General features: G+C 39.0%; 1 protein-coding gene across 1 annotated transcript; it reads right to left on the reverse strand.

Moving 5' to 3' along the window:
- Positions 1-11,140: 11,140 nt before the first annotated feature.
- SC5D (sterol-C5-desaturase) lies at positions 11,141-15,100 on the reverse strand. Its single transcript, XM_065882913.1, has 4 exons — positions 14,891-15,100; positions 13,620-13,752; positions 11,956-12,056; positions 11,141-11,596 (listed from the first exon to the last, which is right to left on the reverse strand). Exons 1-4 carry the CDS (start codon positions 15,098-15,100, stop codon positions 11,141-11,143), a joined length of 900 nt encoding a protein of 299 aa, XP_065738985.1.
- Positions 15,101-15,561: the final 461 nt, after the last annotated feature.

A 15,561-nucleotide genomic window follows, 5' to 3' on the forward strand; every position in this document is an offset into this window, starting at 1 on the left:
AGGCTCAGGTCACACTAAAGACCTGCCCTGAAGGCTCTTCTCCAGACACCACATGGCTTTGCTCGCTCTCTCTCTACATCCAGGTCTCTGCTCAAATGTCGTCTCCTCAGAGAGGGCTTCCTCGACTACCTTTTCTAAAACAACACCCCATGAGTTCTTCATTCACTATTTTTATTTAAAAAAAATCAATCAAATATCTTCTGAAACTTTATTTTGAAGTGTAATGCATATACTGAACCATGCAGGAACCACAAAGCACTCCTCAACCTTCTGGAACTCCAGTGCCTGCAACCAGACTGTCCCCGACATGGGGTCTTCCCTCCTTGACCCTACCTGACCTGCAGGACTTAATTGCTGAGAAACAGGAAGAGGAAGAGAGAAAACATTTCCTTAACCCTTTGATTCACGTATGGTCAGAATCCAGGGAACTGGTCTGTCTTGTTTTCAGTGGAAGGTACAACTCTGAGTGAGAAAAAAAGGAGCCGCTCTATCCTTGATGTGGGGACCATCTTTGATTCCTCTTTACTTCCCCTTTTGACTCCCTCAAGGCACTCAGCAAATGTCAGCTAATGAATAAATGAGAAATGTGTTGTTGGCTAAAAAGACAGTATTTAAGATTCTGCAGATTAAATATTTGTACCTAGTGCATAGTATGGCACCTAGTAGGGGTTCATTAATTACTGAAGACAATGACATTTCAACCATTTTATTAATTCATTCAGCAAAGTATTTATCAAACCTCAACCATGTCTTGGGCAATCTGTAAGAACACATGGTTTAATAAAAGGCGGATTCACATGTGATCTCTACTTTGTAAGAATCTGAGTGGGGTCTAGAATAAGTAGGATACATATAACAATGACAGATAACAGAAAGCAGTCAGTGCTGATAGGACTGCCAGTCAAGGGTTTTGAGTTTGAAGAAGTTAGGAGAACAAAGCAAGGAAGCTCTTTTCCCCTTAAACTGGTTTCCTTGGATATCCTTTTTCATGCTCATCCTGGCAACCTCATGGCCTCGAACTTTCCTTCTTAATGGGTTAATCCCAAATCTCTTTGTTCTGATTTGTCTCTCGGTTTCCATCCTCCTCTCAGACATCATCTCTATTGAGATACTCTGCCTGCACTGCAAACTCCATATATCAAAAACAGAAGTCATAATTCTCTGCCAATCTAACCTTGCCTTCTTGAAGATGGGAGGAAAAAAAAAAAACATGATACAGGGCAATGAGTTGGGAATTCATAGCATTCAGAGACAGGGAGGCATGGACAGAGACAGCAAAGATGACGACTCAATAAAAGTCTTTGGGGGGCTTCCCTGGTTGCACAGTGGTTAAGAATCTGCCTGCCAATGCAGGGGACATGGGTTAGAGTCCTGGTCTGGGAAGATCCCACATGCCACGGAGCAACTAAGCCCATGTGCCACAACTACTGAAGCCCATGCGCCTAGAACCCATGCTCTGAAACAAGAGAAGCCACCATGATGAGAAGTCTGCGCACCACAACGAAGAGTAGCCCCAGCTCGCCGCAACTAGAGAAAGCTCGTGCGCGGCAACAAAGACCCAACGCAGCCAAAAATTAAATAAATAAATAAAAAATTTTAAAACTCTTTAGGTTTTTTAAAAACATATTTAGTGGAGTATAATTGCTTCACAATGTTAGTTTCTGCTGTATAACAAAGTGAATCAGCTATATGTATACATATATTCCCATATCCCCTTCCTCTTGAGCCCCCCTCCCACCCTCCCTATCCCACCCCTCTAGGTCGTCACAAAGCAACGAGCTGATCTCCCTGTGCTATGTGGCTGCTTCCCACTACGTATCTATTTTACATTTGGTAGTGTATATGTGTCAATGCTACTCTCTCACTTCGTCCCAGCTTACCCTTCTCACTCCCCCTGTCCTCAAGTCCATTCTCTACATCTGTGTCTTTATTCCTGTCCTGCCCCTAGGTTCATCAGGACCATTTTTTTTTTTAGATTCCATATATATGTGTTAGCACACGGTATTTGATTTTCTCTTTTGGACTTACTTCACTCTGTAAGACAGGGTCTAGGTCCATCATCCATCTTACTACAAATAACTCAGTTTCCTTTCTCTTTATGGCTGAGTAATATTCCATTGTATATATGTGCCACATCTTCTTTATCCATTTATCTGTTGATGGACACTTAGGTTGCTTCCATGTCCTGGCTATTGTAAATAGAGCTGCAATGAACATTGTGGTACATGTCTCTTTTTGAATTATGGTTTTCTCTGGGTATATGACTAGTAGTGGTATTGCTGGGTCATATGGTAGTTCTTTTCTTAGTTTTTTAAGGAACCTCCATACCATTCTCCATAGTGACTGTACCAATTTACATTCCCACCAACAGTCCAGGAGGGTTACATTTTCTCCACACCCTCTTCAGCATTTATTGCTTGTAGATCTTTTGATGATGGCCATTCTGACCAGTGTGAGGTGATATCTCATTGTGGTTATGATTTGCATTTCTCTAATGATTAGTGATGTTGAGCATCCTTTCATGTGTTTGTTGGCAATCTGTATATTTTCTTTGAAGAAATGTCTATTTAGGACTTTGGCCCATTTTTGGACTGGGTTGTTTGTTTTTCTGATATTGAGCTGCATGAGCTGCTTATAAATTTTGGAGATTAATCCTTTGTCACTTTCTTCATTTGCAAATATTTTCTCCCATTCTGAGGGTTGTCTTTTTGTCTTGTTTATGGTTTCCTTTGTTGTGCAAAATCTTTGAAGTTTCATTAGGTCCCATTTGTTTATTTTTGTTTTTATTTCCATTTCTCTAGGAGGTGGGTCAAAAAGGATCTTGCTGTGATTTATGTCATAGAGTGTTCTGCCTATTTTTTCCTCTAAGAGTTTTATAGTGCCTGGCCTTACATTTAGGTCTTTAATCCATTTTGAGTTTATTTCTGTGTATGGTGTTAGGGAGTATTCTAATTTCATTCTTTTACATGTAGCTGTCCAGTTTTCCCAGCATCACTTATTGAAGGGGCTGTCTTGTCTCCATTGTATATTCTTGCCTACTTTATCAAAGATAAGGTGACCATATGTGCATGGGTTTATCTCTGGGCTTTCTATCCTGTTCCATTAATCTTTCTCTTTTAGTGCCAGTACCATATTGTCTTGATTACTGTAGCTTTGTAGTATAGTCTGAAGTCAGGGAACTTGATTCCTCCAGCTCTGTTTTTCTTTCTCAAGATTGCTTTGGCTATTCAGGGTCTTCTGTGTTTCCACACAAATTGTGAAATTTTTTGTTCTAGTTCTGTGAAAAATGCCAGTGGTAGTTTGATAGGGATTGCACTGAATCTGTAGATTGCTTTGGGCAGTATAGTCATTTTCACAATGTTGATTGTTCCAAACCAAGAACATAGTATATCTCTCCATCTGTTTGTATCATCTTTAATTTCTTTCATCAATGTCTTATAGTTTTCTGCATATAGGTCTTTTGTCTCCTTAAGTAGGTTTATTCCTAGGTATTTTATTTTTTTTGTTGCAATGGTAAATGGGAGCGTTTCCTTAATTTCTCTTTGAGATTTTTCATCATTAGTGTATAGGAAAGCAAGAGATTTCTGTGCATAAATTTTGTATACTGCTACTTTACCACATGCATTGATTAGCTCAAGTAGTTTTCTGGTAGCATCTTTAGAATTCTCTATGTATAGTATCACGTCATCTGCAAACAGTGACACTTTTCCTTCTTTTCTTATTTGTATTCCTTTTATTTCTTTTTCTTCTCTGATTGCTGTGGCTAAAACTTCCAGTGGTGAGAGTGGGCAACCTTGTCTTGTACCTGATCTTAGAGGAAATGCTTCCAGTTTTTCAGCTTTGAGAATGATGTTTGCTGTGGGTTTGTCTTATATGGCTTTTATTACGTTGAGGTAGGTTTCCTCTATGCCTACTTTCTGGAGATTTTTTTTTATCATAAATGGGTGTTGAATTTTGTCAAAAGCTTTTTCTGCATCTATTGAGATTATCATACAGTTTTTATCCTTCAATTTGTTAAAATGGTGTAGCACATTGATTGATATGCATATATTGAAGAATCCTGGCATTCTTGGGATAAACCCCACTTGATCATGGTGTACAATCCTCTTAATGTGCTATTGGATTCTGTTTGCAAGTATTTTGTTGAGGATTTTTGCATCTATGTTCATCAGTGATATTGGCCTGTAGTTTTCTTTCTTTGTGACCTCATTGTCTGGTTTTGGTATCAGGGTGATGGTGGCCTTGTAGAATGAGTTTGGGAATGCTCCTCCCTCTGCTACATTTTGGAAGAGTTTGAGAAGGATAGGTGTTAGCTCTTCTCTAAATGTTTGATAGAATTTGCCTGTGAAGCCATCTGGTCCTGGGCTTTTGTATATTGGAAGATTTTTAATCACAGTTTCAATTTCAATGCTTGTGATTGGTCTGTTCATTTTTCTATTTTTTCCTGGTTCAGCCTTGGAAGGTTGTGCTTTTCTAAGAATTTGTCCATTTGTTCCTGGTTGTCCATTTTATTGGCATATAGTTGCTTGTAGTAATCTCTCATGAACCTTTGTATTTCTGCAGTGTCAGTTGTTACTTCTTTTCCATTTCTAATTCTGTTGATTTGAGTCTTCTTCCTTTTTTTCTTGATGAGTCTGGCTAATGGTTTATCAATGTTGTTTGCCTTCTCAAAGAACCACCTTTTAGTTTTATGGATCTTTGCTGTTGTTTCCTTCATTTCTTTTTTATTTATTTCTGACCTGATCTTTATAATTTCTTTCCTTCTGCTAACTTTGGTTTTTTTTGTTTGTTCTTCTTTCTCTAATTGCTTTAGATGTAAAGTTAGACCGTTTATTTGAGATTTTTCTTGTTTCTTAAGGTAGGGTTTTATTGCTATAAATTCCCTCTTAGATCTGCTTTTGCTACCTCTATAGGTTTTGGGTCATCATGTTTTCATTGTCATTTGTTTCTAGGTATTTTTTTATTTCCTCTTTGATTTCTTCAGTGATCTCTTGGTTATTTAGTAGCATATTGTTTAGCCTCCATGTGTTTGTATTTTTTAGTTTTTTTCCTGTAATTGATATCTAGTCTCATAGCATTGAGGTCAGAAAAGATACTTGATATGCTTTCAATTTTCTTAATTTTACCGAGGCTTGATTTGTGACCCAAGATATAATCTATCCTGGAGCATGTTCCCTAAGCACTTGAGAAGGAAGCATTTTCTGCTGTTTTGGGATGGAATGTCCTATAAATATTAATTAAGTCCATCTTATCTACTGTGTCATTTAAAGCTTGTGTTTCCTTATTTATTTTCATTTTGGATGATCTGTCCATTGGTGAAAGGGGGGTGTTAAAGTCCCCTACTATGATTGTGTTACTGTGGATTTCCCCTTTTATGGCTGTTAGCATTTGCCTCATATATTGAGGTGTTCCTGTACTGCATGCATAAATATTTACAATTGTTATATCTTCTTCTTGCATTGATCCCTTGATCATTATGTAGTGTCCTTCTTTGTCTCTTGTAATAGTCTTTATTTTAAAGTCTGTTTTGTCTGATATGAGAATTGCTACTCCAGCTTTCTTTTGATTTCCATTTGCATGGAATATCTTTTTCCATCCCCTCACTTTGTCTGTATGTGTCCCTAGGTCTGAAGTAGGTCTCTTGTAGACAGCATATATATGGGTCTTGTTTTCGTATCTATTCAGCCAGTCTATGTCTTTTGATTGGAGCATTTAATCCATTTACATTTAGGAGAGTTATCGATATATATGTTCCTATTACCATTTTCTTAATTGTTTTGTGCTTGTTATTGTAGGTCTCTTCCGTCTCTTGTGTTTCCTGCCTAGAGAAGTTCCTTTAGCATTTGTTGTAAAGCTGGTTTGGTGATGCTGAATTCTCTTAGCTTTTGCTTGTCTGTAAAGGTTTTAATTTCTCCGTCAAATCTGAATGAGATCCTTGCTGGGTAGAGTAGTCTTGGTTGTAGGTTTTTCCTTTCCATCACTTTAAATATGTCTTGCCACTCTCTTCTGGCTTGCAGAGTGTCTGCTGAAAGATCAGCTGTTAACCTTATGGGGATTCCCTTGTATATTATTTGTTGCTTTCCCCTTGCTGCTTTTAATATATTTTCTTTGTATTTAATTTTTGATAGTTTGATATGTGTTTTGGCATGTTTCTCCTTGGATTTATGCTGTATGGAACTGTCTAAGCTTCTTGGACTTGATTGACTATTTCCTTTCCCATGTCAAGGAAGTTTTCAACTATAGTCTCTTCAAATATTTTCTCAGGCACTTTCTTTTTTTCTTCTTCTCTGGGACCCCTATAATTTGAATGTTGGTGTGTTTAATGTCCCAGAGGTCTCTGAGACTGTCCTCAATTCTTTTCATTCTTTTTTCTTTATTCTGCTGTGCAGCACTTATTTCCACTATTATATCTTTCAGGTCATTTATCTGTTCTTCTGCCTCAGTTATTCTGCTATTGGTTCCTTCTAGAAAATTTTTAATTTCAATTATTGTGTTGTTCATCATTGTTTGTTTGCTCTTTAGTTCTTCTAGGTCTTTGTTAAATGTTTCTTGTATTTTCTGTATTCTATCTCCAAGATTTTGGATCATCTTTACTACATTATTCTGAATTCTTTCTCAGGTAGACTGCCTATTACCTTATTTGTTTGGTCTGGTGGGTTTTTACCTTGCTCATTCATCTACTGCATATTTGTCTTCTCATTTTGTTTACCTTACTGTGTTTGGGGTCTCCTTTTCGCAGGCTGCAAGTTTGTAGCTCCCATTGTTTTTGCTGTCTGCCCCTAGTGGTTGAGGTTGGTTCAGTGGCTTGTGTAGGCTTCCTGGTGGAGGGTACTGGTGCTTGTGTTCTGGGTGGGACTGGATCTTGTCTTTCTGGTTGGCAGGGCCATGTCTGGTGGTGTGTTTGTGAACTTAGTATGATTTTAGGCAGCCTCTCTGCTAATGGGTGGTGTTGTGTTCCTGTCTTGCTAGCTGTTTGGCACGGGGCATCCAGCACTGGAGCCTGCTGGCCGTCGGGTGGAGCTGAGTCTTAGTTTTGAGATGGAGATCTCTGGGAGAGCTCTTGTTGATTGATATTACATGGGGCTGGTGGGTCTCTGGTGGTCCAATGTCCTGGACTTGGCTCTCCCACCTCGGAAGCTCAGGCCTGACACCAGGCCAGAGCACCAAGACCCTGTCAGCCACACAGCTAAGAAGAAAAGGAAGAAAAATAATAATAAAATAAATAAAATAAAAATTTTTTAAATTAAAGAAAAAAAGAGAGCAGCCAAACCAAAAAACAAATCCACCAATGCTAACAAGCATTAAAAACTGAGATAAACATAAAAATCAGAAATAAATTAGTTGCAGACAGCAAACCCCAAGTCTACAGTTGCTCCCAAAATCCACTGCCTCAAATTTGGGAACATTCGTTGTCTACTCAGGTATTCCACAGATGCAGGTTTTATCTAGTTGATTGTGGGGATGTAATCCGCTGCTCCTGAGGCTGCTGGGAGAAATTTCTCTTTCTCTTCTTTGTTCACACATCTCCTGGGGTTTAGCTTTTGTTTTGGCCCCACCTCTGCGTCTAGGTCACCCTCAGGCATCTGTTCCCCGCCCAGACAGGAGGGGGTTAAAGCAGTGGCTGATCAGGGGGTTCTTGCTCTCTCAGGCCAGAGAGGGGGAGGGTATGGTAGTCATAATTGGAATGCAGCGCAAGCCTGCAGTGTCAGAGGCCAGCGTGACTGTGCAACAGCCTGAAGCACGCCGTGTATTCTCCTGGGGAAGTTGTCCCTGGATCTTGGGACCCTGGCAGTGGCATGCTTCACAGGCTCCTAATGGGGCGTGTGCGTGTGTGTGTGTGTAGTGACCTGTACTCGCACACAGGATTCTTGGTGGCAGCGGCAGCAGCGTTAGTGGTTCATGCCTGTCTCTGGGGTCCGTGCTGATAGCCATGGCTCACACCCCTCTCTGGCGCTTGCTTAGGCGGTGCTCTGCCTTCTGTGGGCACACAGTGCAGGAACCCCCTCTCCTCATGCACCCCGAAACGATGGTCTCTTGCCTCTTCAGCAGGTCCAGACGTTTTCCCAGACTCCCTCCTGGCTAGCTGTGGCGCACTAGCCCCCTTCAGGCTGTCTTCACACAGCCAACCCCCGTCCTCTCCCTGGGATCTGACCTCCAAAGCCTGAGCCTCAGCTCCCAGCCCCCACCTGCCCCAGCAGGTGAGCAGACAAGCCTCTCGGGCTGGTGAGTGCTGGTCGGCACTGATCCTCTGTGCGGGCATCTCTCCGCTTTGCCCCCTGCAGCCCTGCTGCTGCGCTCTCCTCTGTGGCTCTGAAGCTTCCCCCCTTCACCTCCTCCCCCCCCCCCACCCCCCCCCCGCCGCCGTCTCCGCCACTGAAGGGGCTTCCTAGTGTGTGGAAACTTTTCCTCCTTCACAGCTCCCTCCCAGAGGTGCAGGTCCTGTCCCTATTCTTTTGTCCGTTTTTTTTTCTTTTGCCCTACCCAGGTACATGGGGATTTTCTTGCCTTTTGGGAAGTCTGAGGTCTTCTGCCAGCGTTCAGCAGGTGTTCTGTAGGAGTTGTTCCACATGTAGATGTAGTTTTGATGTATTTGTGGGGAGGAAGGTGATATCCACGTCTTACTCCTTTGCCATCTTGAAGGTCCCCCCAAGCCTTTGGGTTTTTCAAATGTTCTCTGTACTGCCTCCATGCATTTCCCAATTCCTACCATAACAGTGGAAAATGTAATCTTGATTTTCTCTTTCTATAACTATAGAAGGTGTGAATGTCGAGGGGGAAAGTTTTTCACTTGATATTCCTGTGGGAAGGAATTTAGGTCCTCACTTCCATAAACGCTGTGAATTCCTCTAATGGAGAACAGGACGATGTGGTGGTACTAAAAAAATGGTCAGACTACTTAACATAATACTGCTAAAAAAGGAGGGAGGACAGAGACTAGTTTGATTACTACTAAGACCTTTGAGGAAGCTTCCCTCACCCCATAAATTATATCCTTTCTTTTCTTTAGCTACACAGTATTAAGAATCTAAGGAAACTTTAACACTCATAATTGAAGTTATGGAACTAAGAGCACTAAGACATCCAGTGCATGGATAACTTGAAATACTTTTGAGCTCATTCATCCCTTCAATACCTTTACTGGGACCCTCAAAAAGAGGGAAATAAATTATACGGTAATGGCAAAATGGCTAGCTGGTCAAGCAACTGGTTACCCTGTCCTCACAGGGACATAGTTGGACACATTTCCCAGAATCTCTTCCAGTTAGACAGGCCATACAACTAAGTTTTGTCCAAAGGCACATGGGCAAGGGATATGTACAACTATCCTGGCCTGACCCATACAAATTTTCCACATGCACTTTCCCCTCTTCCCCTACAGGCTCCTTCAACAGAGAAGACACTGTAAACTGGGAGAACGGCAGAGCTCTCAGGTGGAAGGAGCCTGGGTCTCAGATGACTGTGGAAAACTGTCCACTGACCTGAAACATCCACACTGGACTTTACATGAGAGAGAAATAACCTTGGAAATGTTACACAACTGGGTCCCATTGTCCTTATGTCAAGGACTTTCAACAATGCCTGATCAAGAGTAAAAGCTCAATAAATATTAGCTTTCATTTTTATGGGAAACAAAGTTTACTTCTTCTTCATTTCCTTCTTTCTCTTGGGCAGAGTGGAGCACAGGGACCACGGGGATTAGTGAAAAGCACTTAGCTGCAGTGAACCAGTTAAAAAATACTAACTGGTATACTGGTACGTTTAAGTAAAGCAACACTGTAACAGGAACTCAAACAGAAACAACATTTTCTTCTGGATTCCAAGCATTAACTTTTAGGACTGGTCTCTTGCTAAAACACTCAAATCTAATAAAAGATGTAAAATACAAAAAGACAGTGATACTCCCTTCTCCCTTTCTCCCCTTGATATCAAACATTTGGAGATATTCTAAAAGTTCTGACAACCCACATCATTTCTATGGTTTCAGATTGACATAAAATTTGTAAAGAATACTTTGTGATGTTACATTACTTAACTGATACACTTTAATAATAGTCATACTCAATTTTATTGATTTTACATAAACAGCTTAGAGAATGCCTTTGGAAACCATGTTTTCCCAACGTATTTATGTTACAACACATGACATTTCTTTATGAAAGTATCTGTTAAATCTTTTTGCAGAGGGAGTGGGGAAAAATGAAGAAGGAGGAGGGGAAATAAGATTTCAAAACTAATCTTCAGTGATAGGCCTAAATATTTGGCAATTATTTCCTTTTATAGAAAATCACAGGATTGTAACTTTGAAACATACCAAAAGTGCAGTGCATCAATTTAATTAAAAAACCAGTGTGTCTAATATATTCTTTGGGCATCAAATTTCCCTTTCTAAATATAATCAGGGTCATATAATTTTACACTTATTAAATAATGGTTGAAAACAATAACCATCAAAATCTTTAAATAATCCCAGATCTGGATTAAATCATGGTAGTATTAATATTTTCTAAAATTCCAATTTATTTGTTTATCAGTAAAACGTAACAGTTGACAACGTCTCCAGAGAATAAGTTTTCTATGTGTAGGAAGACAATAATCTTATAACACCTGCTATTAATCAGGTCACTGAGCTACTAATACATTATATCACGATATTTTTTCACACTGATTTTTCCACTTCAACAAAGTACAAGTAGTTGTTATCATACCAATTCTGAGTACTTAATCATTCCTGAAACAAGGAATCATCTTCATATTAGTACTTCTTTGTTATGGTGTTTAGTCTTGATATCATTAAGCACAATGAATTTTACTTAATGAATATGGATGAATTAAGGCAAAAGGACATAACCTAGTCCCCTCAATAATTTATCCTCTACCTTTTAAAAAACTGTTGTTGAGGCTATACAAATTACAGATCTACTGGCCGGAAAGACACAGCTTCTCCCTTAGACCAACATTCAGTATTTTGAGCACGAGGTTAAAGTCATGGTGTTCACGGCAGGTTCCCTTGTTCTACCATTATGGTCGTTCCTCACCTGTACCCACAATACTGATTTTCAAACGATACTGTTCACTTGCTATGCGTCCTGGCTGTAGATTATTTTCCTTGATTAAAAATATTTAATAATTGGGCAATAATCTACTCAGTTTTTTTAAACTCTCCATTGAATAATTTTTCATTTTTACAACCACTTACTGCATGGCTGTTGCGGTTTTCTTCTGTCATCTTCTTCACATAATTAAGTGGTCCGTTCCCTTCAAAGGAGGAGGGATTTTTGAATGAGCCTCCAATTCTATCCCACAATGTGAAATACTGTCCATAGTTATAGTCAAAGAGCATGTGGTGGTCTGTATGATGAGCTGAGCCATTAATAAATGGCCTGAAGATACGGGGAACACGAAAATCACCATCATGAATAGAAATTGTCCAGATATTGACCAAGACGTACAAACCTAAATAAACTACCTTGTGCAATGGGAAGATAAATGGGTATATGTGGTAAGGTAGACCCTGAAGGAAGCCATCCAGAGGATGAAAAGCATGACTTGCAAATGGAGTTGGAATCTTCCAGATATGATGAGGTTTGTGTAAGTGCTACAGAAGAAAAGAAGACCATATTAATGCCAGACTTTACCCAGTGCAACAACTGACTTAGCTTTTCATGCTCATGGTGTGAGAAATGACCTAACTAAAAAAGTCCCTTTGAATTTAGCAAATTACTTTATAAAATTCCCTCCCCTTCTTTACCCCAAGACAGTAAGATTTTAACACAGCCCCTCCAGACCCATCAAGAAGGATACAAACAAAATGTATCTTGTACCTGTCATGACTAAGGCTACTTAGGTATTTAATAAGTTAGGGAAAATTCTTGAAAATAGAGACAGGATTTATAATTATACATTGCTGAAATGTGTATTTCCTCTCTTCCCCTACAAATGACCCTACCTTATTACCTTATATACAAGTCTATGATGAAGGCCTCTGTGAATCCAGTAGATCAGCATGTCAGTGAAAAAGAGAAAGGACAGTACACTAGCAATGAATCGAAACCAGCCTACAAGAGACAACAGGATATGGCAGAATCAAGATTCAGCGCCCAGGATCAGAGTTTACTTTTGACATGTCCATCTAAGAAGACGAAATTTGATCCTAGACATAAACCCTGTAAACTATCTGCTTTGGTTAATTCAGTACATCACAACCTCCATCTCCCTTGACTCTCTGGGATCTGCTCATTTCCCTCTCACAAAAACTTGAAGCATCCCACCTACAATATTTCTTCATTAAACTATGAGGATATTTATGAAACAGAAAGAGTAAACCCCTATGGCATCTTTATCATTTAAATGCTGGAGAATAATGCTATTTATTTTTTCTTCATATTAATCATCATAAAACATATCTTTACATATTAACTCCCCTGCTTAGAATTTTATTTTCCCTTGAAATACTGTAAGCCTAGCATTTACTCCATAACCCAACCCCTTCTGATCTTTCCAACCTCATATGCTCGTGTACTAACCAGGCTGGTTCACTCAATATCCTCCCAACATCTTCAAAGTCTTACCTCTATACTTTTACTCAAACTATCTAGAATGCCCTCTCTCCTTTTATTTTTATTCATATTTTGATCCACTTTCCAAGGCCGAGCCAATTCAGCACACTGGTGTGTAATTTTTGTTCCCTCCCTTAAATAACTAACCTCTTACTTGCTGACACCAGCAAGCTTGGATTCCAGTCCCAGACCCACCACTTATTTGTTAAGTGAGCTTGGCAAGTTACTGAAATTCTCTGTACACTTAATTTACTCACCTATAAAAGGAGCATCGTAATAGTGCCTATCTCATAGAGTTAATAGAATAAAATGGATTGGTAACACGTGAAAAGCTTAGAACTGAAGTTGGTACATATCAACAATAAATGTTAACTATGATTCTCCCTTTCCAATACTAGATACTAGAAATGTATCTTGATGAAATAATTCCAGAATTTCACAAAATTTTAGTTTAGTCACTGTAGTACTGTTTATAATAGAAAACCAAGAACAACCTAAAGGTCTAAAAATTACGGGTCATTTAAATAAACTATGGATATCTATACAATGCAATACTATAAATATATACTGTATAACGTCAATATTTATTGACATGAAAATATGGGCATAAACACTGCTAAGAGAAAAAAATCAGAGTTCAAACCAGTATGCATAGTAAGGGTTTCAATTCTGTAATGTAAATAACGAAGTACTACAGGCATAGAAGAGAGAAAGAATATACATCAAAAGAGTTACAGTTTCCAGGTAGCAGAATGATGGATTTTTTAAAAAAATCGGTGTTTTCTGATTTTTTATAAATATCATGTACTACCCGAGCTTTTTTCTCGGATTTTTAAAAAAAATCGGTGTTTTCTGATTTTTTATAAATATCATGTACTACCCGAGCTTTTTTCCCAGATGTTTGAATTCAATAAAGATAATAGGAAACAAATTCAAGGCTCTAGCTCTGATCATGCCAATCTTCCCCTGGGCACAATTTCATCTACAACAAAGACTTTAAAGAAGCAGATTTGGTTCTTTAGAGAAACCCATCTGTTCCAGACATTTACACTATACACTCACCGTATGGAAACTCCTCTATGCTGTCATACAGTTTGCTGTAACCTCTCACCTCTAGCAGGAACACTGAGACCGTGGGGAGGCTTATCCATGGCACTGACTGGACAGAATGCATAATCTCTCGATAGACTTGGTTCTGAAAATGAAGTTTCCAATATTTACAAACCATAAAATCTATGGTAAACAAAACTAGCATAAAATTGTTCTGGACTGGATTTTTAAAATCTCTTTTATATGAAGGAGCTTACCTCCAAATTGCTTCTACTGAAGTGTTACTATGTGGGCGTGGGTGTGTAAGAAAAACATTTCTTTTGTACGAAGCAAATGCAACAAATATTTTAGATTCTGAAACTTTTTTTCCTTCCCACAAAATCCCTATTCCAAAGTTCTATTTACAGAATAATCAGTTCTTTCATAATTAACTTTCATACTCAATCCTCTCTATTTTTTTTCAGTCCTTGTAGTGACTGACAAATACAAATAACAGAAAAGTGATTGTAAACAAGTCTGAATTTACTGAGTTTGGATTATCTGGTCAAAAAATATATACATAGTAAAAGCATATTTCAGTTTGTGAAAGTCAAATATCAAAACAATTACACAAATGTATACATTTATTTATTTATCACTATCAGCAAAGAAATTCTCATCTATGTATCTAGCAAGACCAGGCTTACAGTTTAAAAAAAAAAAAAAAAAAAAAAAGTAGGGGCTTCCCTGGTGGCACAGTGGTTAAGAATCCGCCTGCCAATGCAGGGGACACGGGTTCGAGCCCTGGTCTGGGAAGATCCTACATGCCGCGGAGCAACTAAGCCCGTGAGCCACAACTACTGAGCCTGAGCTCTAGAGCCCGCAAGCCACAACTACTGAGCCCGTGTGCCACAACTACTGAAGCCTGTGCACCTAGAGCCCGTGCTCGGCAACAGGAGAAGCCACCACAATGAGAAGCCAGCGCACCGCAACTAACAGTAGCCCCCGCTCACCGCAACTAGAGAAAGCCTGTGCACAGCAACGGAGACCCAATGCAGCCAAAAATAAATAAATTTTAAAAAAAAACCTCAAAAAAAACTTTAAAAAAATTACAGCTTACTTATCTGTTTAAATTAAATTAAAGAAAAGAAAGAGGGGATTAGCCTTTCCAAAAATATCTAACCCATTTGGGGCTGTTTTCAGAAACTCCAAAAAGATTAAAACCAGTTTAATCTGAAAATCTCACAAATACATATTGTTATTTTTACTGTAATAATTAAAAAATAGGTAAGAAAATCACTTACCTTTAAAAATTGTGGGTGTTTCATTAATGAATGATCATAGACAAAATAATAACTCAGCGTTGCGAATAAGAAATAAAGGATATAAGCACCGAGATTTGTTATAATCAGGAGACTGACAGCTTGTCGGAAGATGCTGTCCTCTGGCCATGTGGCTGGATATATGTATGGTGTAAAAAAATAATAATCTGCAGCATTGAGTACAAGATCCATCTTAGCCCCTAAAGGATAAACATGTACAACAATTATTTACCCATGTTGACATTTCTCAAAGCAAAAAATTTTCAGAAAAACTATATATGAAGTTCCTGCCTTCATAAGTATATGTAGTACAAGTCTGCTGCTACCAGAATTCACTAAATGCCATCTCTAGAGCCAGAAGTATCTTCAAAGTCATCTCTAGTTCAGTCTCTTGATATAATACATAGCAACACTGAAGTTCAGTTAGAGAAACTGAGGCCCATGAAGTTTCTTCTCCAAGGTCAAGCTGAAAGGTGGCATAAGTCCAGATCTAATTGCACCTTAGTGTTCTCTTCCACTATGTCCTATTGCCATAGGACATGGCAAGAGTAAACATGGCAAATAGTAAAGATGTGGAACACAGGGCACTAGGTACTCAGGCATATGGTTTACTCCTTCAGCTGCAAGTTTCAGCAGCATCTTTCTCCTAAAAG

This window comes from Phocoena phocoena, chromosome 8, assembly GCF_963924675.1.
Source record: "Phocoena phocoena chromosome 8, mPhoPho1.1, whole genome shotgun sequence".
Classification (NCBI taxonomy): Eukaryota; Metazoa; Chordata; class Mammalia; order Artiodactyla; family Phocoenidae; genus Phocoena; species Phocoena phocoena.